The sequence below is a fragment of the Tenebrio molitor genome, chromosome 6 (genome assembly GCF_963966145.1).
Source record: "Tenebrio molitor chromosome 6, icTenMoli1.1, whole genome shotgun sequence".
NCBI lineage: Eukaryota > Metazoa > Arthropoda > Insecta > Coleoptera > Tenebrionidae > Tenebrio > Tenebrio molitor.
In genome coordinates this window covers 11,364,023-11,387,853 of record NC_091051.1, presented here as the reverse complement: position 1 = coordinate 11,387,853, position 23,831 = coordinate 11,364,023, and the positions used below count along the sequence as shown (strand labels likewise).

The 23,831-nt window shown below is 34.2% G+C and overlaps 2 protein-coding genes across 2 annotated transcripts in view; one reads left to right on the top strand and one right to left on the bottom strand.

Moving 5' to 3' along the window:
- Nucleotides 1-23,831, top strand: part of LOC138132946 (ATP-binding cassette sub-family G member 1) — a 74,365-nt gene that overhangs the window by 15,795 nt on the left and 34,739 nt on the right. The window contains exon 2 of the mRNA XM_069050689.1: nucleotides 2,752-2,822. The gene's annotated coding sequence lies outside the window, so the exon portion shown is untranslated. The remainder of the gene's footprint in view (nucleotides 1-2,751; nucleotides 2,823-23,831) is intronic.
- On the bottom strand, nucleotides 15,613-22,744 carry vir-1 (virus-induced RNA 1). Its single transcript, XM_069050701.1, has 5 exons — nucleotides 22,535-22,744; nucleotides 17,311-17,442; nucleotides 16,934-17,082; nucleotides 16,598-16,816; nucleotides 15,613-16,264 (listed from the first exon to the last, which is right to left on the bottom strand). The coding sequence occupies exons 1-5, from the start codon at nucleotides 22,596-22,598 to the stop codon at nucleotides 15,842-15,844; spliced, it is 987 nt and encodes a 328-aa protein (XP_068906802.1). The 5' UTR covers nucleotides 22,599-22,744; the 3' UTR covers nucleotides 15,613-15,841.

The window sequence follows — 23,831 nt, the reverse complement described above, 5'->3', positions numbered from 1 at the left end:
GGTTCTATGATGTGGCATACATATGGAATGCACGAATTTTTCTCGTTGTACGACGGTTTACTACATTTTCTAATTTTCGCTGTTGCGATTGCTTTGGCACGTAGATACGAAGATCTAAATCAGTTGCTCGATGTCAATCCTATATTAAATAATGAAAAATTTTGGAACAAACAGCAAACGGCGTTTATAAGGAAAATAGCTGTTATTTCGAGAGTTTTAGCTGAGATGATCGATTCTGTCAACAACATTTTCGGTTGGAGTTTGGTATTTATGACTGGAAAAAATATCACGCAGGTTTTAATATCTCTGAATTATATGCATGATGGATTAGTCAGCTTTGATGGACCTTTTAATAAAGAATTGTTTATCGCGAATTTTCTTCTTGGTGGTTATACACTGGTAAACGTAGATGTTCTGTTATTTAATTCAATACATATGCAGTTTTTTCACAGATAGCTATTGCAATGGTAACAATGTCATGTGATACTGTGCTTTCTAAGAGCAGAAAAACTCTGTTCTTGTGCTACAAGTTGCAAGAACGACTTCCTGCGAATTCACACGTTAGATATGAACTCTACAACTTGGCGAAACATTTAAAAGTAAACATTACGTCAATCACAGCTGCCAATTTCTTCGAAATTAATAAAAACTGTCTGATTGGAATTTTTGGCACTGTTACAACATACTTTATTGTAATTTTACAGTTCAGTGGTAATTTGCAGCGCCAGTGACCTTCTTATGGCGGTTCAACTCGTTTTCATTACATTTAACCTGATTATCATTATTATTATTTACAAAAATCGAGTAAACTGTTTTTTGTAAAACAGGTGTCCCAGAGTTGCAAAAAAGCTTCATAACTTATTTGTTATTAAAGATATCAACTTTTTCTTTTTTCTAGATGATAGCTACGCTTCTACTGCATATTCGGAAAATATTGCGGTATATATATACACGGTGTCCCCATATTATAAAAACACTAAAATTATGTTTTTTTAAATGGAACCTACCCAGTTTGATTTCATTTTTGGATTCTTTGCTAAATTGTGAATCAAATCTGCACAGCTCGTTTTTACTTACTCGTATCTGCCATCGTTTTTGATCAGTGACGCTTTTTTTTTACCAGAATTCCGAATTGCAGGGATCCCTTCGAAAATTCGTACCTTCCAAATAGTTAGTGTTTACTCAATAACGTGCTTAGTCGCATATGCCTACTGCGATTTTTTTAAATATAACAAACTAAAAATGTCAAAAACTCATTTTTTTCAAATGGCACCCCGCATTTATTATTGCACTGGTCGAAAGCTTTTTTGACAAGCTTTCCAACGGTATAGAGTTTGTATAGTCGAATGTGAAAATCTAGGGTGCTATCTTAAAATCACTAAAATAATTAAATGTTTAATTGTTAAACACTGTTTTGTTGGTTGATTCATCTTTATGGAGTGGCCATATTGTGTGATCATCTTTTGTTAGGCCTACTATATTTTCCGAATGTGCAGTAGAAGCGTAGCTATCATCTAGAAAAAAGTAAAAGTTGATATCTTTAATAACAAACAAGTTATGGAGCTTTTTCGCAACTCTGGGACACCGTGTATGTAGTTGTTTAATCATTTGGAAAATTTTAGCTGCAGTTATCTGTCTTATTTGTCACAATATTACAAACATATTGAACTTTGCTAACATTTTAAGTATTTGCCACTGATAGCATTAATTATCTATTGTTCGGATGTTGATTAAGAAATGAGAATTTGCTAATCCGTGGAAAAGTTTATTTGGTTAGTATTGGATTTTTTTTGCACTCACATCTAAACAAAAATATATACGAGATTTTGGAAATTTTGTTTTTTTTTTCCGCTCCATCTTTCTCGCAGTTGACTAAAGCAGCTGTTTGTGAATTTTTGTGTTTTAATTTTGATGAATAAAATTGGTATAAAACTAATCCAGCTGAAATAGTAGTTTTTATTTAACGAGTTCGTGTGTAAATTGGGCTTTTTTTGGTATGAGTTGAATACAACGTTTTTTTGTTCGACGAGCCCCTTAAAATTGTTTCGTTTTGACAAGTTGTGACATTTATCAAAATCCGTTCATACAAATCTTGACAGTGTCGAACAAAAAAGAAAATTTAGTGGTTTATTTTGCTGGGTTAGTCTTTTAAAAACAAATTATCTTAGCACTGTACAAAATTGGAATACATATCGCATTATTAAAATTTTATTAATGGAAATTTAAAAAAAAATCATTTTAAATGCGATTAGTCAGAGTAGGCTATGAACAAAGAGGGTGTGTCTTAACTTATTTCCTCATTTGCCTAATGAATGGATGTAGATGGAATTGCATCCGTAATTCCATAATCTTTCGCTATCGCTTTTTCTTTCAAGACTTCTGTTTTCTCTAAATAACACTGTTATTTACGACTTGGTAAACCTTGTCATAAGAATGGTCGGCTGATTCGACCGGCAAATGTCTCTAGTATTCTTCATAACAGACAACAAGTCCATAGTCGATTTAAAAATTTTACGAAGTACAGTTTCTGGTTCTGGTAATTTAGTTATATTGAGCTATTTTTAAACAAATAAGTGACGGTGCTGAACCACTTTCAGATAATGTACTTAAGTACTTCGTATCTACCTACATCATATCTCATCCAAGAGAGAAAATTCACAATTTTATCTGAACTTTATATCTAAATATCTGGTGATTTGATCAAAATACACTTTGCACAATACTAGCGATATTAACTTTGAACAATTACAGATCAGTGTGGTTGTGGCGCTTCTTACCAAGAGATCATCTCCCTGAAAGAATATATCCCTCGGTCAATTTTGGTAAGTGTTTAACTTATTTAATTTAATTTTTCAGAACGTTTAGTATTTTTTATTAAAAAATTGTGGAACGTTTAAAATGAATAAAACCCGCCTTATTTTAGTTATATTTTTATCAGGAGATTTAATCTAATAACTAATGATACTATCTAATATCTAATAAGTAAAGTATATTTTTATTTTATTGATTGGTCAAATACACAATTCCCCTTAACAATATGACTTATTTAGCTCACTGCACTGTCTCGACGTTCTCATCATGTCGAAAACCATGTTCATTTTGCAATATTTTCATTTGCCAGTCAAACTTTGGTTAAATTGCAGAATTATTATAAAATACGTTGTGGTTGTTCCAAAAATTCCAAAAAGAGTCGCTTTATTAATCTCAAAGAAATTTCCAGCTGTAATTTTTGTAACATTGGCTGAAACATGTTGTCCTAGTTTAAATAATTCTGATCGCGCTGCAGAATTTGTCTCTAATTGCTCTTGAAGTTTGTAGCACAACGATACTGTTGTCTTACTTTCCATGACAGCACAATCACAAGATATCATTACGACGGAGATGGATATCTGTAAGGATGAGGGTAAAACATTGTAAATTTACTAAAAAAAATGTACCAATGTGAAAATGACCAGATTTAAGTTGGCAATAAATAGTCTTTGTTTAAAGTGTTCGTCTTCGATGCTGATATCGTTGACGAGAAAATTTAGACATACCAGTACTTGCACGATGCTTTGCCCAGTAATGAACATCAAAGACGTTCCAAATATTTTATTAAACAGCTCAACAGTTTCGGTTAGGCGTTGCGAGATGCTTCCAATTTTGCGAAAAGAGTTTACGGTTTTATTGTCGCACTCAGTCAATTTAAACAATTTATTCAAATCTTCAAATCTACATCGTAATGCTGAAGAAATACTGTAGATCAGAAAATGGACTACAACGTTGTAGGCAAAGCAAAGTTGATACGTTGCGTATGCTTCCAGTGCTAGAAGGCCCATCAGATTGATCCACGTGTATAGTAAAAACATAACAGCAACAATATAAAATATTAAGTATAAAACGAACTGCACAATGTTCCTGCGAAAAATATTCGTTTCTTTGGTGTTTCTGTTGTTCAGCATTTTGTCAATACACTGCAAATTATTGTTCAGTCTTAGCCAGTTTTCTTGGTTGCCAAAACAAGAACAAAAAATTGTAGCGAGTGCCGGCACGGTGAAGAAAATTTCCTGCATGTAATCCAACACCACATGTGTTGTTGTGTAGAACTTGTAATAAATCATATGACGTACACAAATGGAATATATATTGCCAGCGGTTATAACACTGATCAGAAATAGTCCTTGCATTCTTTTCCATAATGGTCGAATAACTATCGATTTTTCGAAATCGTATGTCGGAATTACAGCTAAAATGTTGCAGATTTTATAAAGGACAGACAACGACCTAACGTCTTTTCGAGAATAATCGAAATATTTCATCTTGGTTGTGCTTCTTTGGCTGTCAGAACTTAACACATATTGCTAGTAAAGTGCTGACGAGACACTTAATTAGACTAATGCATAATTTAGTATTTGTTGTTCGATCAATAATTTTCTAATGATCAACTTTGATCACGAACGGTGGGTGTGGGAATTGTAGTCGTAATTTGTCCATTTAGTAGTCTTTTTTACAATCACTTGATTAGATAAAATGACACTTGCTAACGAACATTCAATTGAAAACTAAAATGTATTATGTTTTAAACGAGTGTTGTATTTTAATCACGCTGTGTGCTGCAATCCACTGAGTTGATTTGAAAGATTCATAAACTTTGATTAAATTGCAGAATAATTATAAAATAAGTTGTAGTTGTACCGAGAGTTCCAAAAAGAGTTGCTTTATTAATTTGGAAGAAATTTGCAGCCGTGATTTTTACAACGTTGCTGTTAACTTGTTGAGCTAATTTGAATAATTCTGTTCGTATTTCTGAATTTGTTGCAAATCGCTCTTGGAGTTTGTAACATAGTCCTACAGTTGTCTCACTTGCCATTGTTGCACTGTCGCAGACTGTCATGACCATGCTAATAGACATCTACAAAAAAAGAACAACATACATGCGGTCTTTACAAAAAGAAAAATTACCAATGTGAATGCAGCTGTACACAAATTTGATACCAATATACTGTTGTGATGGGAACCACCGTCACCGTCACTCTTAAACTCGTATATGAGAAAATTTAGGCAGGTTAGTATTTTCACAGTGCTGTATCCGGTGATGTATATTAGAGTTGTCCCAAATATTTTATTCACTAGATCTACAATTTCCGCTAAACGTTGTGATATGGTTCCAATTTTTCGAAGAAAGATCGTCGCTCGTTTCTGGTCATTATTCTTAAATTCAAGTAACTTATTTAAATCTTCGTATCTGCATTTTAGACCTGAGGCCAATTTATAAATAAGAAAGTGCAAAAGAACGTTGTACATGTAGCAGTACTGATGCATTGTATACCACTTTAGCATCAGGATTCCTAATTCTTGAGTCCATACATATAGCAGACACACGACCCCAACAAAATATAACGTTAAATACAAAAATAGTTGAACAGAAGTAGAGGCCACGACGTTTGGTTCTTTAACATCTCTGTTTTTCAAAATGTGATCGATGTATTGGAAATCATTGTTCAGTTTGAGCCAGTTTTCTTGGTTGCAAAAGCACGATTTGAAAATCGCATTAAGTGCCACCGTGACAACAAAAAATTCATCCAAATAATCCAACACTACGCTCGTTAATGTAAACACATTAACATGAAAATCTTGGCGCAAGTATATGGAGTAGGCAGTTATGGTTGATATAGTGATTATGAGTAAAAATCCTTGTATTTTTTTCCACATCGATCGACTTACTGTGCATTTTTCAAAATTGTAAGGCGGTATCACAGCTAAAACTGTACACATTTTATAAAAAAGTGATAAGGACCGAATGTCCCTTTTGGAATAATTAAAGTATTTCATTTTCGAAATGCACGTTGCTCTCTGTTGGCAGTTGGAGCAGTTGTACCTAATCGAAGTTCTAACGAGATGACCACAAAAAAACTTAATTAGCGTAATGTACAAATGTATGTTTGCATTTCGGTCAATAGTTTTCTAATTTATAAATTATGGTTAAATTTGATCAGGCAATAAAGTAATACTTGAACAATACTACGTGTAAATTAATTGTGAAACTTAACCTCGTATCACATTAACTAATTACATACATTAAAAATAAACAAGTTTCAATCTTGTCTGGCAATATTTTGGTAATTTGTTTATATGTATTCGCATTATTTGCTCTAAAGGCGGCCTTACATCAAGGCAACAATTGGCAACATGTTGCCTGCAACATTTTTTAGTTGCCGGTCATTACTAAAAAATGTTACAGGCAACATGTTGCCAATTGTTGCCTTGGTGTAAGGCCGCCTTAAGACAATTAAACTCGAACATTTTTTTAGAAAAACCTTCGTGCTAAAGCTCTCGTGTTTTTTAATCAATAATTCTTGTTTGTTCTTGTTTAAGTACCAAGTAACAAATGCTCATATTAAAATTAAAATATTTTCGACAAGAGTTGAGCTTTCGTGATCTTACTGTTGACAAGATAGCGATGTTGTCAGATAAATTATCAAATTATGTTTGATGATTGCACGTTATTTACGTAGTTACGAGTATAAGTGAATTTTATAGTAATAAATCCATGTGTAATGTCCGGTTTCACTTCTTATACCAGTACAACAATAATAATTGTTGTTGTATACTTTTACTTTAGATGTGGAAAATTGTAGCGAAGTAATTTTTCCATTCAGTGGTCCTTTTGCAAAATATTATGGTACTTGTAGAACAAAATTATAGAATAATAAAAAAGTGTTATAATTTAAATCTAAAATTTATTGTGTTTTAAATGAGTGTTGTATTTATAATCACTCTGTGTATTGTAATACATTGAATTAACTTGAAAGATTCATTTTGGTGTTAAACTTTGATTAAATTGCAGAATAATTATAAAATAAGTTGTGGTTGTGCCAAGAGTTCCGAAAAGAGTTGCTTTATTAATCTGAAAGAAATTTGCAGCTGTGATTTTTACTACGTTGTTGTTGACTTGCTGAGCTAATTTGAATAATTCTGTTCGTATTTCCGAATTTGTTGCAAATCGCTCTTGGAGTTTGTAACATAGTCCTACAGTTGTCTCACTTGCCATTGTTGCACTGTCGCAGGCTATCATGACCATGCTAATAGATATCTACAAAAATACGACAATCACGCAGTTTTTACAAAGAAGAAAATTACCAATGTGAATATGACTACACACGAATTAGATAGAAATATTTTATCCTGATGGGAACCACTGTCACTCTTAAATTCGTATATGAGAAAATTTAGATTAGTCAGTATCTGCACAATGCTGTACCCGGTGATGAATATTAGAGTTGTCCCAAATATTTTATTCACTAGATCTACAATTTCCGTTAAACGCTGTGAAATATTTCCAATTTTTCGAAGAGAGATCGTCGTTTCTTTCTCCTCATTATCCTTAAGTTCAAGTAACTTATTTAAATCCTCGTATCTGCATTTTAGACCTAAAGCTATACTGTAAATTAGAAAATTCAAAAGAACGTTGTATAGGGAGCAGTATTGATGCATTGTGTACGCCTTTAATATCATTATTCCCAATTCTTGAGACCATACATATAGCAGACACACGACACCAAGAAAATATAACGTTAAATACAAAAACAGTTGAACAGAAGTAGTGGCCAAGACGTTTCTTTCTTTGACATCTCGGTTTTCCAATATTTCGTCGATGAATTGGAAATCATTGTTCAGCTTCAGCCAGCTTTTTTGGTTGCAAAAGCACGAATTGAAAATTGCACTAAGTGCCAGCATGACAACAAAAAATTCACCCAAATAATCCAACGCAACGTGTGTTACCGTATACACTTTAGCATGAAAGTCTTGACGTAAGTACATGGAGTAGGCAGTTAGGGTTGATATAGCGGTTATGAGTAACAATCCTTGTATTTTTTTCCATATAGATCGGATCACTGTGGACTTTTCAAAATTGTACGGTGGTATCACAGCTAAAATGTTACATATTTGATAAAATACTGATAAGGATCGAATATCCCTTTTGGAATAATTGAAATATTTCATTGTCAAAGTGCACGTTACTCTCTGTTGGTGGTTAGAGCGATTGTAACGAACGTTCTAAGGAACGTCATTAGCGTAATGTATAAATTTATGTTTGCGTTTCGATCGATAGTGTTTTAATTTATCTGTTACGATTAAATTTGATCAAACAACGAAATAACACTTGAACAATACTATGTAGTGTAAATTAACTTTGACACGATACCGATGTCAGGTAAATGATGTAATTATCAAATTGTGTTTGATAATAATCGCACGTTATTTACGCAATCGTATGTAAATTTTATGGTATATTAGAAATAAATTTATATGTAATTCCCTGTTTCTCTTCTTATAATAACATTACAACATTAATTATTACTGTCTCACTTTTACTTTAGGCTAAAGATATACATCTTTTAATTATTTTCTTTGTATTTACAGAGATAATGGTTATTGATACAAAAGTTTTATTTATCATTAGTTCATGAAAGCACTATAAGGCACGAATACTATCTTCCATCATAATTTTGTGTAATATGTTTAATGAACATACGATTCAATTGATTTTTTTCTCCTTATTGTTAATAAGAAATAGGAATAAATTACATTATCGAACAATTTTATAATCATAGTTCAGAATATAGCCTAAGGGAGTCCGTTTCGGCTCAGGGGCCCAATTCTTGAAATCACTGGAAAATATTCGTTTGAGAATATTTTCCTATAAATGAATTCCCAGTGGAATTTAAAATGTTCTCATATCTGTATTCTTGAACAATTTGGATCAAACGGGTCTAATTTCGGATAAAATCTTTATGCTTGGGCAACCATTATTTGGATTGCAATTAATTCTTCCATTTTTTCTTTTACAAACACAATTATGTATTAACAAATGTGTCACATTTGACAGTCGAATTTCTGGCGAAATAGTATATTATACAGGGTGTTAGGGAATGGTCTCCCGAGAATTTCAGGGTGAGTTTATCAGGGAAAATGTGGTCGAAAACCTTTATACCGTTTTTGGATAAACTGAACCGTTTTCTGAAAATGTTCTGAAAATGAAATTGTTCCTTGCTGTTTTGGGACTGCTGAAATATTGCTTTGTGCGCGAAAAAATCTTGTATGTTTCGATTTAAAAATGATTGCTTGGTGACGATTCGAAATTTACTACTGTCAAAGTCTACACTTCACTCAACCAATAATCATTACAATCGTTTATAATGCCCGAATACTCCATCGAGGAGTATGCAGATATGCATTTTGTGTATGGGGAATGTAGCGGAAATGCCAATGCTGCTGTCCGAAGGTATGAGGAACGTTTTCCTCAGCGGAGAGTCCCAGACAGTAAAACCATTCTTAGTGTAGCACAACGTTTGCGTACAACCGGTTCTGTGTTACCCAAAAATCAAGACGTAGGTAGAGGACGGAATGCAGGAATGGTGAATGTGGAAGAGGAAATTTTGCATCGAGTTGATGAAGATTCCTGAATAAGTACCAGACAAATTGCTAGGGAATTTGAAGTTAGTCATTGGACGGTGTGGAGAACTTTGAAGGAATCTCTTCTTTATCCGTATCATTTCCAACGAGTTCAAAGCCTAAGCGCACATGACTTTCCTCAAAGGCAAAGATTTTGCCAATGGTTATTGCAAAAGTTTAATCAAGATCCTTTATTCCATAACCAAATTCTTATGACTGATGAATGCTGCTTTACGAGGGACGGTATTCAAAATTTTCACAATACTCACCATTGGGTCGACGTCAATCCTCACGTCATTCAACCAAGGCCGTTTCCAGCATCGTTTTTCCTTAAATGTTTGGGCCGGGATTATTGGAACACATCTGATAGGACCATTTGTGTTATCAGCAAGATTAACAGGAGAAAATTATTTAAATTTCTTAAATGTTGAAGTGCCAGGTCTTTTGGAGGAAATTCCTTTGGAGATTCGGAGGGCCATGTGGTTCATGCATGACGGTGCTCCGGCGCATTTTACTTTAAATGTAAGACATTTTTTAAACGTTTCATACAGACCCCAATGGATTGGACGAGGCGGACCAACTGCGTGGCCTCCTCGTTCCCCTGATCTCAACAGTTGCGACTTTTATTTATGGGGTTATATGAAATCTATGGTGTATAGAACTGAAGTAAATACTCAAGACGATCTTTTAAACAGAATCATGTTGGCTGCAGAACGAATTCGCAACGATCAAGATGAGTTAGCACGGGTTAGCAGGTCATTATTAAGACGTGCTAATGCTTGTATTAGGGCAAACGGGGGACATTTTGAACATCTACTATGAGTTTTTTATTTTTTTCAATACAAATAAATAGTTTATACAGAAATTAACGAATCTCATTATAGTTGAAAGTACCTAGATGTTGTATCACAAATGAAGCTGTAGAAATAATTTCAGTTCTTTGCAGCAATAAAAGAGGACTTACCTCAAGGCTGTGGTAAATACAGATAAATATTTTGAATATACTAAAATATTGGTGTAAAGGAAAGGAAGGTGGCTAGAAGTCTCAATTTTATATGTAGTAAAAATTTAATTTATTTATAATTAAACAGTAACTACACTATTCTTTTTATGTACACTGTTTGCACTTACATGAGTCCCTCTTGAGAAAACCGATTATTGTCATGACCGCGCGGTTTTATTGTTATTAGAGATTTTTCTTTGAGATCAGTGAAAATTTAATCTTGTTCACCCGTATCTGTTGTTGACAGATGGATGATGGAGTCTTTCTTACTGACCGGCGCCATTTGAAATTGGCGGAAATTTCAAACAGAATAACATGAATTTTTGATGAGATATTATCCAAGGGGACTTTTAAAATCGAAACGTCATTGTGACAGTAGGTACTGGATAAAATCTGACATAGAGTCATTATTGTTTTTGGTTGCTAAGCAATTAATATTAATTACAAAACGTTAACTATTTATTTAATTATCACAACAATAAAATGGTGCAAAAGTTCCCAAACAGTGGGGCACCGTTTTAAATTTTTATTTTTGAGAAAACCATTCATGTTAGGAAAAAATTGTACTAAGGTTTTCGACCACATTTTCTCTCACAGACTCACCCTGAAATTCTCGGGAGACCATTCCCTAACACCCTGTATACCAAGGTGGAGAAGTTCATGATTATAGCCAGAGCGCCAACGTAGAAAAACGAAACTTCTCAGCGTTCTGTGACAACCGATAAAGCTAGACTTTATTACTAGTAGTGAAAAAAAATATTTTCCCATGATAAGCACTAGGTGAAATAATCCTCCGGATTATTAGTGGAACAATCCGTCTGACATAATACCCGTTCACTTTGTATTGACCGTCAGTGGTGCAAATCGCACACACTTGGCATTAACTTTCATATGAGTTGTCATAGTAACAGGTCAGTCATTTGCACCACTGACGTTCAATACAAAGTGAACAGGTTTTAAGTCCAGAATACACTTTTGCATTTCTCATGAGAAAATTTGCCTATTTTTCCAATGTGAATTAATTCCATCGATTCAAGAATTGGGCACCAGGGACGCGAGGGTCGCGGGTTCGATTCCGACCCAGGGCGCAAAAAAGGCTATTTCTATCTCGTGATTCGGAAGTCATGTTAAGCCATTGGTCCCGGTCTATTGAGTTGGTCATCATGTCCCTCATAGATTTGTAAGCCAGTCCTAGACTGTGCAACAAATTTATACGGTTTGATTTATAATAGGTGTAAAAAACTTTGACATCGTGTTCGGGAAGTTATTTTAAGAAAAATACGTTATATATTCGGTCCTATTTTGTTTATTTACAGAACTATATACACTGCATTTTTTATTTCGCTGAACATACAATGTAAAATAGCTATGTTCAGTTCTAAAATGTACTATTCCGGACACGGAATCTTGGCCACAACTGACATTTAACTGACAAATAGGTGTGAACTGGCCTTATTGAATATAATCCAACTTTTGACTCGATAATGCCATTTCCCTGCTTTTTTGATGTCACAAGAAAAACTTCAAAGTGATTTTTAATAATTGTCATTTATTAATGACAGTAATGCTTGGTTTACATCTTTTTTTTTTAGATTCCGTGTCCGGAATAGTACATACAAGTCAATTCATTTGAAATAGGCAACCAAACTTACAGATCCATGAGTCCTATGTTCAGTAAAATAAAAAACTCACGGTATATTAATACTAGTTGACAGTTGTCTAAATGAATGAGTTTAGTGTAGCTGAAGATGCAGATATTGTTTATTTGTATTGGTATTGTGATGGTAAGGGTCTTCAGGCGTCTAGAGAGTATCGGCGAAGATGATCAGATTTTTATTTTATTGGTTGGCCCCCAAGATCTCCCGACTTAAAACCCCTTGGATTTGGCCAGTTGAAGCAACTGGTTAACATTGCCTAAATAAATACACCTAAACAATAATTACTTGACCAAATAACAAATAGATTTCATGAAATTCATTAAGATGATGCAACAAATAGTGCGTGTTTACTGTTTACGACTCAATGGTTCGCAGGTGTCATGCTAGCATTCGAGCTGAGGGAGGACATTTTGAACAACTGTTATAGGCAATATTTTTTTATAGTCATTTATTTTTCTAGTTATCTATTTTCTTCTTTAATAATTATTTCAATAAAATTTAAATCCGATATAGTTCTGTAAGTAAACAAAATAGGACCTATAGTTATGTAACATTTTTTTCTTAAAATGACTTCCCGAATATAAAGTCAAAGTTTTTTACACCTATTATAAATTACCTTGTATATTGCTCGGTTTTTAAAATCTTGTACTTAAATGGTTCTTCTGAAAAAAATCAAAAAATATCGGGATTTCCGGAGTAACCATAATTGTATTATATTTTTCAATAACCTGTGCAGTTGTCATAGATCTTTATTATAAAAGAAATCCTCATAAACGAATTTTGCCTAGAATTTAAATGTCAATTTAAATTGTCAAGTTTGTTCAACAGAATTAGAAAATTGACATGATACCGGACAACCTTGTGTCCCGGTTTTGTTCGTGCCGCGTTTGGTCCCAACTTTCCGATAAATAGGCGACGCCGGCCGAAATTCGTTCACTTTCATTCACGCTCTAAACGTTTTCGTCTCGTTCGCTTTTCTCCTCTCTCTCTACAAAAATGACTGCGGCTCCGTAAAAGCGAGCTGGACAAAAAGATAATGCTCTTCTCTCCAGAGCCAACTCCGGCGGTGTCTTGAAATTATAATTTCATAAAATGCATAATGAATTGTTATCTTATTGAAAAATAAATTAAATATAATTTGCACATAAATAGGCCAACAACCATACACTGATGTCCCTAATGACATGATAAGATAACATACTTGTTATACCGGGATTTTTTTAGCTTTAAACATAGTCCATACTTAAACACAGTTCACGTTCTTTTGGAATAATGTGAGGCCATGATTTATTTTTTAACGTTGGACACACTGTTTGATTTCCGTTACTAAAGTGCCTGCCATGCGGACCTAAACTCTGTCCACTGATAGATTACTTGACATAAATGTTACTAAAAGTGTTCACTCTACGCTATAAGAAATAGATCCGGCGCGAAATTTAAAAAAATAAATAGATCCGGCGCGAAATTTAAAAAAATGAAAGAACAGGTTTACACGTGATGTTTTATTATTATTCTGTATGTTTGCACTTAGGAAAGACGAAAGAAAACTTCAGTATAGCAGGGCTAATATATTAGGTTTTATTAATACAGGGTATTTCAAGAGTGATAATGTGCCCGATGGATTTAAAAATGCAACGCACAATACATTTTCGAATTTCCGAAAAAAGCTGGCTACAGAAATGAAAATATCCAGCTTTTTTCGGAAATGGCTAAAACAAACAAGAAATTATTTAATATTTAATGCATGAACAAAAATTACCTCTGTATCATTTTCGATGTTTGTAATGTCACTTAAAGTGTTCATTATGCTAGATTCTTGCGGCACGCACTCACTTCACAAATTCAAAGAAATCAACAAAAATCGCAACGGAGGAGATCAAAACAGCAACACGATCAAAACTAATAACTTTTAAAACCAGAGAAACGCAGAACAAAGCTCTAAAGATGAAAAATCGCAAATCTAAATGCTTAAATCACTTGACAGCACTGACAATTTCAAATTTGAAACGTCATATAATTTATTTTTCGCATGGGTTTTATAACAACCAATGAGAATCAGTGGCGCGAATGCTTCAAGATATTACCAACACAATCTATGATACTTTCTTAATATTTTAATGTTATGGTTTGGGGATTTTGTTATCTAAGGATATTTAAAAAAATGCATTCTATCAGTGGACGTAGTCTATCAAAATCAACATTCAACACGTTGCTGAATTTCCCCCGATGTCTGAGTATTTTTCTATAGTCCGAACGTTAATCGTACATTAAAATTTAATTCGAATTAATTCTCTGTCTATAAACTGGGCCGTACGTGTTTTAATACAGCGTGATCAACAATGACTGAGTCTGTTGGCAATGAAACAATTGAAAATACTGGTGATTTTTGTCTAGTAATTGGCACTGACCGCGCACTGACTGGATTTTTTAACTTGAGATGACATTAAAAACATTCTTGGTAATGCAGGTTATGTTTATACTATTACAAAAATTAACCTTCGTTGGTAAATTTTAAATTTGCCAAATTTCATTGTTACCAACAGACTCAGTCATTCTTGATCACTCCGTACTTACGATATGCAAAAAAAGGCCCTTTTTTGCATATCGTAATGAAAGTGGCACTTTTTTACAGGCAAAATCGTAGTGAGAGTAGCATTTTTTTACACGAAAAATCGTAGTGAAAGTAGTACTTTTTTGCATTATTTTATTCCATCTCCTTGGAGATGATTGTCAAAGCATACCTATTTTTTTTTGTAATTTTTCATAAATCCTTTTAGACCAAATTTCTCAACTTATATCGATATGCAAATAAATAGTGTGTACAACACGTTATGAAAGTATCTTTTTTTCACTTATTTGCTTAATTAACTCGGGCTACGCCCTCGTTAATCAATCTGCAGATTCATGACAAAAAGTATCACTTTCATAACTATAATCTGTCTCAATTCTAAATTTCCACCACTTGTTGAATTGTGTTGGCAAATTAAAAATATTTCTAAATTGGGGATTGTTGTAACCAAAGTTGGCAATATAATTATTTTATAAACATAATTCGAAAACAAGGTAATTTACTTGACGCTACTATGAAAAATTCTCTAGCAAAATGTTTCGAAGAGATAAAAAGGTTGGCACCGTTCTTTCCTTTATTCTAAAATTTTCAGTTGTAAAAACGACACAAAGAATGATAACCTCACAAATACAACCTGACACATTTTTCACCAAACAGTGTTGCCGGTTGTGTTTCTAACGTAGAATGCAGTGTTGGTTAAAATTTAGAATTGAGACAGACTTTAGTTGTACAAATAACTATTTTCGCATGCATTATAGTGTCAAAAACAAAACAGGGGTTATGATTGAGGTATAATAAAAACAAATTTAATGTTTAATGCGTTTGACATTAAAAATCGCAGATAAAATAATTAATTCATGGAAAGTTAGTATAACATTGACATAAAATTTAAATGGTTAGTGAGTAAAACAAAATAGATTAGTTTAGCCGGTTGAGAAAAAAAAGTCTTAGAAATACACCTGATTTATTATATAGTAAAAAATAAATAAATAGAGCCATCTCCAACAAATTTGAACAATAATTAGTACAAAAATCAAAACAATGAGAATTAGAATAAATAAATAAATGCATAAATAACACTACACAGTTAATGATCTTTGGTAAGGAAACATCCAATTAAGAAATGTCAGTCTATCTGTCAAAAATATCTAGCCTCATCCGGAAATTCGGGAAATTTTATCTTGGAAACATAATTTTTTCAAATGGTCGCCTTCGCCCGGGCCCTTGTGGACCGTAATACTCCACGTTACTGAACACTTCCGCATCCGGATTTGGGGGAACCCCAGCATCCGCCATCAATTCATTTACATAAGTATCTCTACTTAAGTTAGGCGGAGGATACACTAAATCGACAGAATTATCTTCCACACTGTCGAAAGATTCAAGGTTGGCCCATTCTGAACTTCTGTCGGTAATTTTTGCAAACGGTTGTTGATTACTGGGTTGATCGACGTAAATAGCGTTCAGGGTTGGCCCAGAATTGACAAAATTGTTCTCAGATTCGAAGGCTTCGACAATTTCTGGCGAAGTACTAGCGCTAACTTTTTTAACGGAGGCAGAAGTGTCAGGTTCGTCAAAACTTTCGATGTCGTTGGAGACCTAAAGAGAAACAGTGCAAAGAAATGAAAAAGTGCAAGAAACACATAAAAGTTAGAAGGTTAGTAGTAGTGGATCAAGCGTAAGTCACGATCAAAAAATTACCGAATATTGTAACAACAACTAAAAATCTTTATTTGTTACATAGCAGTTGTACATTATTTCTGTTACAAAATAATGTAAATGTTATGGGCATCTCAGATATTACGTAGAGGTGGTAAATAACTAAAATATTATGTAGATAATCGGTAAGTAAAAATTAAAAATATGGGTGAGGTACGGTCATGCAGCTTTCTAAGCAACTTGTAATTTTTCCGGGACTTTAGTTTTACCAACCTCGATTTCTTTATTTTTCGGGATTTCGTTTTCGAAGCTATTTTCCATTGATTCGGTGTCTTTGGGCGGATTCGTGATCGGTTCTGCATTTTCCTCGGTTGTCATTTCACTACTGTTGGGTTGCACGTCGATAATGCGCACTTTGAAGAAGGCCCCACCGAAATCTCCTTGCTTTTTGAACTCAGTTTCATTTATGACGACCTTGTGACCGTCGATCACCTAATAAAGAAAACTCAAATAAACTATTTATCGAACGAGTTGTCAAGGTACTGGAAATTAAATTAGCATATTTACGACGTAACATCTTCATAGCAGCAAAGCGTGCTTCCTACCAACCTTTGTAACTGAGGTCGTGTTTCCTTTGCCCAAATCGAGATCAGCAATGTCAGGGAAGCCAGGGAAGGGTGAATCTTCAAGGGTCCTGTTTCCGGGTGGAAATCTCTTCAGTATGTAATCCATTTGTTGCCTCATCCTGGCCATCATTCCTGCAACGATGTTAGTTAGGAACAGCATAAACACGGAGATGAAAAATCAAACGGTAAAACAACTACTCAGCGACGACATCGTCACAGTTTTCCAAGTAGACAACAAACGACAATTTATATATGTTCAGAAAACTGAAATGATGCGTAATGTAGGTGTTAGTTCAGAAGAAATCTACCCACAAGCAGCCTTCTGTTTCTAACTTTGGTAATTAAATTGTTTATAATCACCTGCGAGACTCTCGAAAAGTCCATCGAATGGGTTGAACCACGGTCCTCCAACCACCCCTGTGTCAACAATAGGTCCACCACGCTGGTCTTCGAGTGGGATGAATTCAATTTCCTCTGACCCCTCTCGTGGAGCTGTTACAGAAACGTTGATAAATTAAATTAAAACTTGTTCAAGGCTAATCAGGTATTGCAGATGAGTAAACAACAAATATTGTTGTTAGTCACCGGGTGCACGTTTTTAGTAATATCCGCATCTGGGAAAAGGACGCGAATCCGTAATTATTGTTACCGTGCAAGGACGTTTCGCTATCGAAAAATTTCATTCGCGGGAAATATGCAAACCGCAGGAGTTATTTTTAACAGATAACGTATCGAAAGTTCAATGCCGGAAAGCTTTCTCGGAATTTCAACCAGTTTCAAAACATTTGCAAATTTTGTTCTGCAAATATTCCAGAGTGAGTGAGTGGTCGAGGGGTCGTACTCGTACATCGGCGGCGCCGATGTCTTACGCGAAAAGAATGCACGATTGCAGTTTGTACACAACGACGGGACTGGAAATATAATCATTCATCGATTCATCATCCTCTTTCGATTTGCGTACTTTACGCTGCTGACATTTCCTTAACGAGAAACGGATTTCAAAAGAAGTCACACTGGATGACAATAATTGTGCAACGCCAAGTCGAGAAAAATGGTCGTTTCTTCTCATGGGCGTTGTAGGTCAGTTTTGAATGAAAGCAATGCAGTTTGTTGACCTCCACATTGTTATTAAAACGATTCGATGAACCGTTGACAAACGCGAATAAAACAAAATGTGACGACCATCACCTATGGCCACTTTACAGCAGTCGTTGCATCGCAAATGGATTAGATGGTTTAAAACCATTACAGCTAAATGCATCGAACTACATTTATTTCTGCGCAATACGTAACACTGTAGTTTCGAAATAGAAAAGAGTGATACTGATAATGGAAGTTTTTGTTTTCAAATTTTTACAAGTTGCGACATTTTAAACCAGCACCTGAAACTGGTGAGGTTTATGTGCAAGAGTTCTTGTGATATAAAAATATATTGAAGATAGAAAGATTCATGCAGCGGCTGCTATAAATACAAATTTTCTGCTGTGAACTGTGAAGGTCTGACTTTTTATTTGGCCTGACGAAAAGACAAGCGAATATTTTGTTTTGTTTTTTATTTTGAACAGTTCAAGGTTGAAAGTTAATGTTTGATACTGTTAGAGAATTTTTAACTAAGCTCATTAAGTTGATAATGAAAATTAAATTCTTAGAGAACCGATTGCGGTTATTTTTATCAAAGTTGTTTAACCTCGATATTTCTCTTATTTGAGGTTGTACAGTTAGGACAAAAATATTATGTGATGGTAAACCAGAAAAATATTATACCTCTTCAGGTGTAATTGTAGAAGTTTTAAAATTTATTTTATTTAAAATCAATATTGATGTCTCGTTTATTTTTAGCTTGGTGAAAATAGAATTTACTCTTAATCATCAAATGAGCAGTGAAAATTTAAGAGTAATTATAAAGAATTTTAATAGTTTGTGACTTATCTGTACGGGAAAGCTATAAGCAAGGCGGTCTCTACTTTAACAGGCCAGGACACTGGCTGTGTTGCCAAATTTCTGAGTGGGCCATTCCATAGCATCCTGAGTTTCAAAAATATTGGCACTTCCATAGAAAGGCGGTTCATTCAAAAATCATTTTGACAAGACAATTAATTGTGCAATTAATTTCAGTAATTGAAAAATAAACATGCCACACAAATGTTGTGTTCTCGTAGATACCCAATTGCAAGTCAAGTTTTGCTTCAAGTAAGTCTTCCTACGTTAGCGTTTTCAAATTCCCATCGAAGAAGATTAGAATGCAAGAATGGATGCGGATTTTGGAACTAGAAAACTGGCGCGTGAGGTCTTTGTTGCTCGTTCCATTAGGTCTAAAATCCATTTTAAATTATAAACCTGTATTGATGATAGGGTCCATACATCCGAGTGGGTAGCTGTTGCAGTTCTTATTTATTTTTAACAATTCATACTGCACCTTTATTGGTCTTTAATGGTCTCTGTGTACGACTTTAGAAAAACAATCTTATCCTAAGTTGTACAGTGTACAGGTGGCATGCGTTGGAATTTGCACTCGAGCTAATGCAATCAAGGTGAACTAAAAGGACTTCTATCTTTATTTTGGATAGGACACTTGGTCAGAATACAGTACTCTATGAAATTTTACTAACAATAGCTATCTTATAAAACAGGATACACATAATTACCTTGACTTGGTCACCTGATATACTTTGACTGAAGTAAAGTTGCAATACGAGAATTAGAAAAATCTTTCAGTGATGATTAACTGACAGCTAACAATGACAAAATAGTGAGTGACAGTGAGTGATCACAAAACTTCAAAACTAGTAACTTTTTTTAAAGATTGGCGAAGCAACGTTGTCAGACGTTAGTGGGCCATTCCACGGACAACTTTCTGAAGTCAGTGTCACGGCCTGTTAAAATAGAGACCGCCTTGCTATAAGGCATTCACGATCTTTTTGGGACCGAGTTGGCTATGACCATCTAGTGATTTTGTTGGCAATACCTCGGTGATAACTAAATTCCCTAAAGGAAATGGACACTTTATGTGTTAGGTTAGGTTGTTTTCAGTTTAGGGTTATATTTTCTGAATAGGTACATTGTTGCCGGATCTCTTAGATCTGGTCTGTCCTTTTTAAATTAAATTAAATCGTTTAATAGAAATTTTTTATCGTAATAAAATTATTTTGGCAATTTTGACTGTTCCTTTGACGGAAATTTAAAAAATTTTTTTTGTTCGACACTGTCAGAATTTAAGAATTTTCTCCTGTGTGAACGGATTTTAATGAATTTGACAACTTGTCAAAACGAAACGTCAAGCTTATTTTAAAGATTTTCAGCCATTTGGAGCCCTTGGGGGGGCTGGTCGAACAAAAAAACGTTGTATTCAATTCGTTCTTGTGTAATTTGCGCTTTTTTGGCACTCGTGGACCTTTAAAACTCTCGTTTCACTCGAGTTTTAAACTGGCCCACTCATGCCAAAAAAATCCCAAATTACACACGAACTCGTTAAATAAATAACTATTACACACTTAATAAATCATTTAATTTCTTACGAATATTAAAATAATAAATCTGGCAATGCGGTGACAAGAAAATGTCGAACAGACACTGACAGAAAAAAAAATTGCATCCGTTGCATCACTGAGTCAGTTAGTCCAACATGAAAAGAAAAAATCATAGACAACTTGGTCCCAATCGTGAATGCCTAATAGATCTATCGGGTCCAAATGTAACAATAAAAAATATAAATCGAGCAAATATATTTTTTTATAAAGTACTGACATTTTTGAAACAAGGAATCAATCAAAATTATTTAATCGTTATACTATTGTGCGCAATGTGTAATGCAAAAATATTTCAAGAAGTGAAGCTTCTAGTAGAACAAAATTTTATTTAGAAAATTCGTTGGAATTGTTGTTACACTTAAAATAAATCTGATTCGTAAGACTTCTCTGCTAATTTTCATTGAAATCTGTTTATTTTACTAATTTATTTGCGATAATACCAAACCAAAAATTGAAATATTATCATCGTCTTCGGAGAGTGAAATAGTATACTCGTAATTATGTATTATATTATTAGGAGCAAAAATGAAGTTTTATGTGCTGAGGCTGGTAATTTGGCTGCCGAATGAAGTGAGTGTGACATATACTATTTTTTCTTCAAACGTTCATAACGAATTATTTAAGAAATATTAAGAAACCAGGAATTATTTTAAGGTAGAAGATTGGATAGATTAATAATTATTATTCGTCGGTCAACCCATTTTAATTTGGATAGATTTTGTAAGTATCTACATTTTGCATTTATGTACAAATTTCTTAATTAAATCTTATTTTTATTTATTCACTTGAGTTAGGAATTTCAAATGATTTAGCTAGTTTACTTTATCTGCCGCTCGTCAGCGGAGATAATTACTTTATCAGCCCATCAGATGCCGTGGCAATGAAGTGACACTTTAGCATTATCAATCCAGCAGTATAATATGATATTTTACTGATGTTTGAAAAAAAGGGTTTTATGAAGGTTTTTTGAGTGAAGTTCACAAGCAGAAAGGGAAATATTCGGACAATTCGTGCCATGCAGATAAGGAATGTCTCATTTCGAAATACAATAAAATAACAAAACAGAAAAATTTGTTACACAGTCTAGGACTGGTATTATTATGATAAAAAATGTAATTACCATATCATATTTGCCGAGTAATTTTTTTTTCATTATCTACTAGTATTGATACGGCTAAAAAACGAATTATTTTTTTTTAATTAGTTCCGCACCATCACAGGAGCTTTTTGTAACACTGATTGAAAAATAGTCAGACTGCAAACCTTGAGGCGACTTGTTAGGACAAACATTAATAGCCATTTCTATTATTATGGCACATTGATAAATCGCGTACCCGCATAACTATTATCTTTTAATGAGAATGTAATGACAACAACCACCATTTAGGGTTTCCTGTTAACTTTCAATGTATTAAATACGGGCTAAAAAACGGTTTATTATCTTCTGTAACAGTGAAAATTTCATCGTAATCAAGCTCCAAGTTTTATTTTATTTTCAACCTACGTTCAACATTAAAAAGAGCCTTGGATTGATTTAACAATAAATAAAAATATCTACTGTGTAGTTACTAACATGATTATTTTGTTATTGCTTCGTGTCTAATTAGATTACATATTTGTGATTATTTAGTGAACATTCTGGCACGACAAGTGCAATTCCTAAGGTCAATCTGTACAGGAAAAATGATATTGAGTCATAAACTTGCAAAGGCCGAATAAAAGTTATTGTGAATAGTCACAACACGAAGAATATTTACATAACAGAAGCTCGGAATGCATACAAAAAAAAATAATATTGAAGGAATGTCAACACGTTCCTAAACATTACCTGACAATTTGGTAAAAAAAAATTTGACTGGTCAAACGTGGGTGAATCATGTGCAATTTTTTGTAGTCTTCAATGGATTTTCAAGAAGCACTAAATCAGCAGCGTACCGAGAATTAATTACAGAACCGCCTCATTTGCTATTTAATTAGTTCCCCTATTGACTCCGATATGACGAAGGTACGTCCTTGATAATATCCATAACGAAATAGTGAAAATAAACAGGACTCACCTGGATGGGCAAAAGCCGCCTCCAACAAGCCCAAGGAAAATACCACGGCCCAGATCACTTTCATCTTGACTTCTTCTTCGGAAAATTTGCTCAAAAAAAAACTAGGGAGAGTAAACAGTCACGTTCAATCACTTCGGCGCGAGTCGCTTCTGCTTATGGAGAAAACCAATTTGAACGCACCAAATATAAAAGCCGCGGAGATGACATGCGTTTGACGTGATTGTGATTTCCCCTACCACGACGAAACCGCGCCAGCTTTGAAAATGAAAATTTTCGATTATTGGTAAAATTAGATGAGAAGTAATTTGGGAGCGTGATTAACACCGCTTCTGCAAAGACGTTTATTTCAGACCGGTACGCCCACGTACCCAGATACAAATAATTTTTATCGGCAATAATTGGCGGCCTGGATGTTTACGTAAATATTATTGGTTTGATTCATCTATTCTTGGCTCCCATTCTTTGGTCTGAACGGAGCGTGGCCTTAATCACCAACGGCAATGAGGTGTGAACTTCTAGGGGGTTGTTCGCGAACCGCGCTTGTTAATCAGTTGTGACTGGGGTGAACTTTGCTACCCTTTGGGTTACGTTGCCGATTCCGCATAAACAATTGTCTATTTATAACACTGATACAGAGGAACCTGCGACTCTTGGAAATGCGGTTGATTATTCTGGGAATGTCCCTCATCAGCACAAATAATGATATCATCCGCTCTCTGGTTGACGATTATACAGGGTGCTGACGAATTATTAATAAATCATGTTCTTTTCCTTATATGGAATGACTGCCGTGTGCTCTGTGCGACCTTACAGGTCTTGGAGTAGATTCCTTTTGTTTTTGTTGTACTGGTAATTTTTATTTCTTGGCCAATTATGGAAGTCGAAACGAAAGCTGGTTCCAACCGAAGAATGGATGAGGAATTCGTTGAATGACTTCATTGAAGAAATTTGTTCTAGGTCGGGTAAATATTTTTCAAAATTTGTTCAAACAATTTTTGTTTGAAACAAAGGGCGCCTACGGAAAACAAAATTTCTGAAAAGATGCGGAACTTCTTGTCGAGTGACTATTAGGTATGTGAATTTTATTTAAAAAATAGTTTATGGAGATAATAAATAATTGATAGAATCCTATTTTCGAAATTGAAACAAGAAAATGACCGGGTTTACCATATTGTACAATTTTGTTTGTTGGAGTTTCGGCACAACTTCTGTACGTCGCGGATGTTAGTATGACTGAAGTTAAGTGGTGTTTTCAGAAGTTTTTTCCATAACCACCTCTTATTTATTTTGTTGATCA

Bases quoted from the DNA above. Each gene is read 5' to 3' on its own strand.
- vir-1 (XM_069050701.1), bottom strand. From the start codon at position 22,598: ATGAAAGTGATCTGGGCCGTGGTATTTTCCTTGGGCTTGTTGGAGGCG. The intron at 16,817-16,933 runs GTTGGTAGGAAG...TTTCTTTATTAG, and splicing joins ACACGACCTCAGTTACAAAG to GTGATCGACGGTCACAAGGT. The intron at 16,265-16,597 runs GTTGGTAAAACT...GTTTCTCTTTAG, and splicing joins CGAAAAATAAAGAAATCGAG to GTCTCCAACGACATCGAAAG.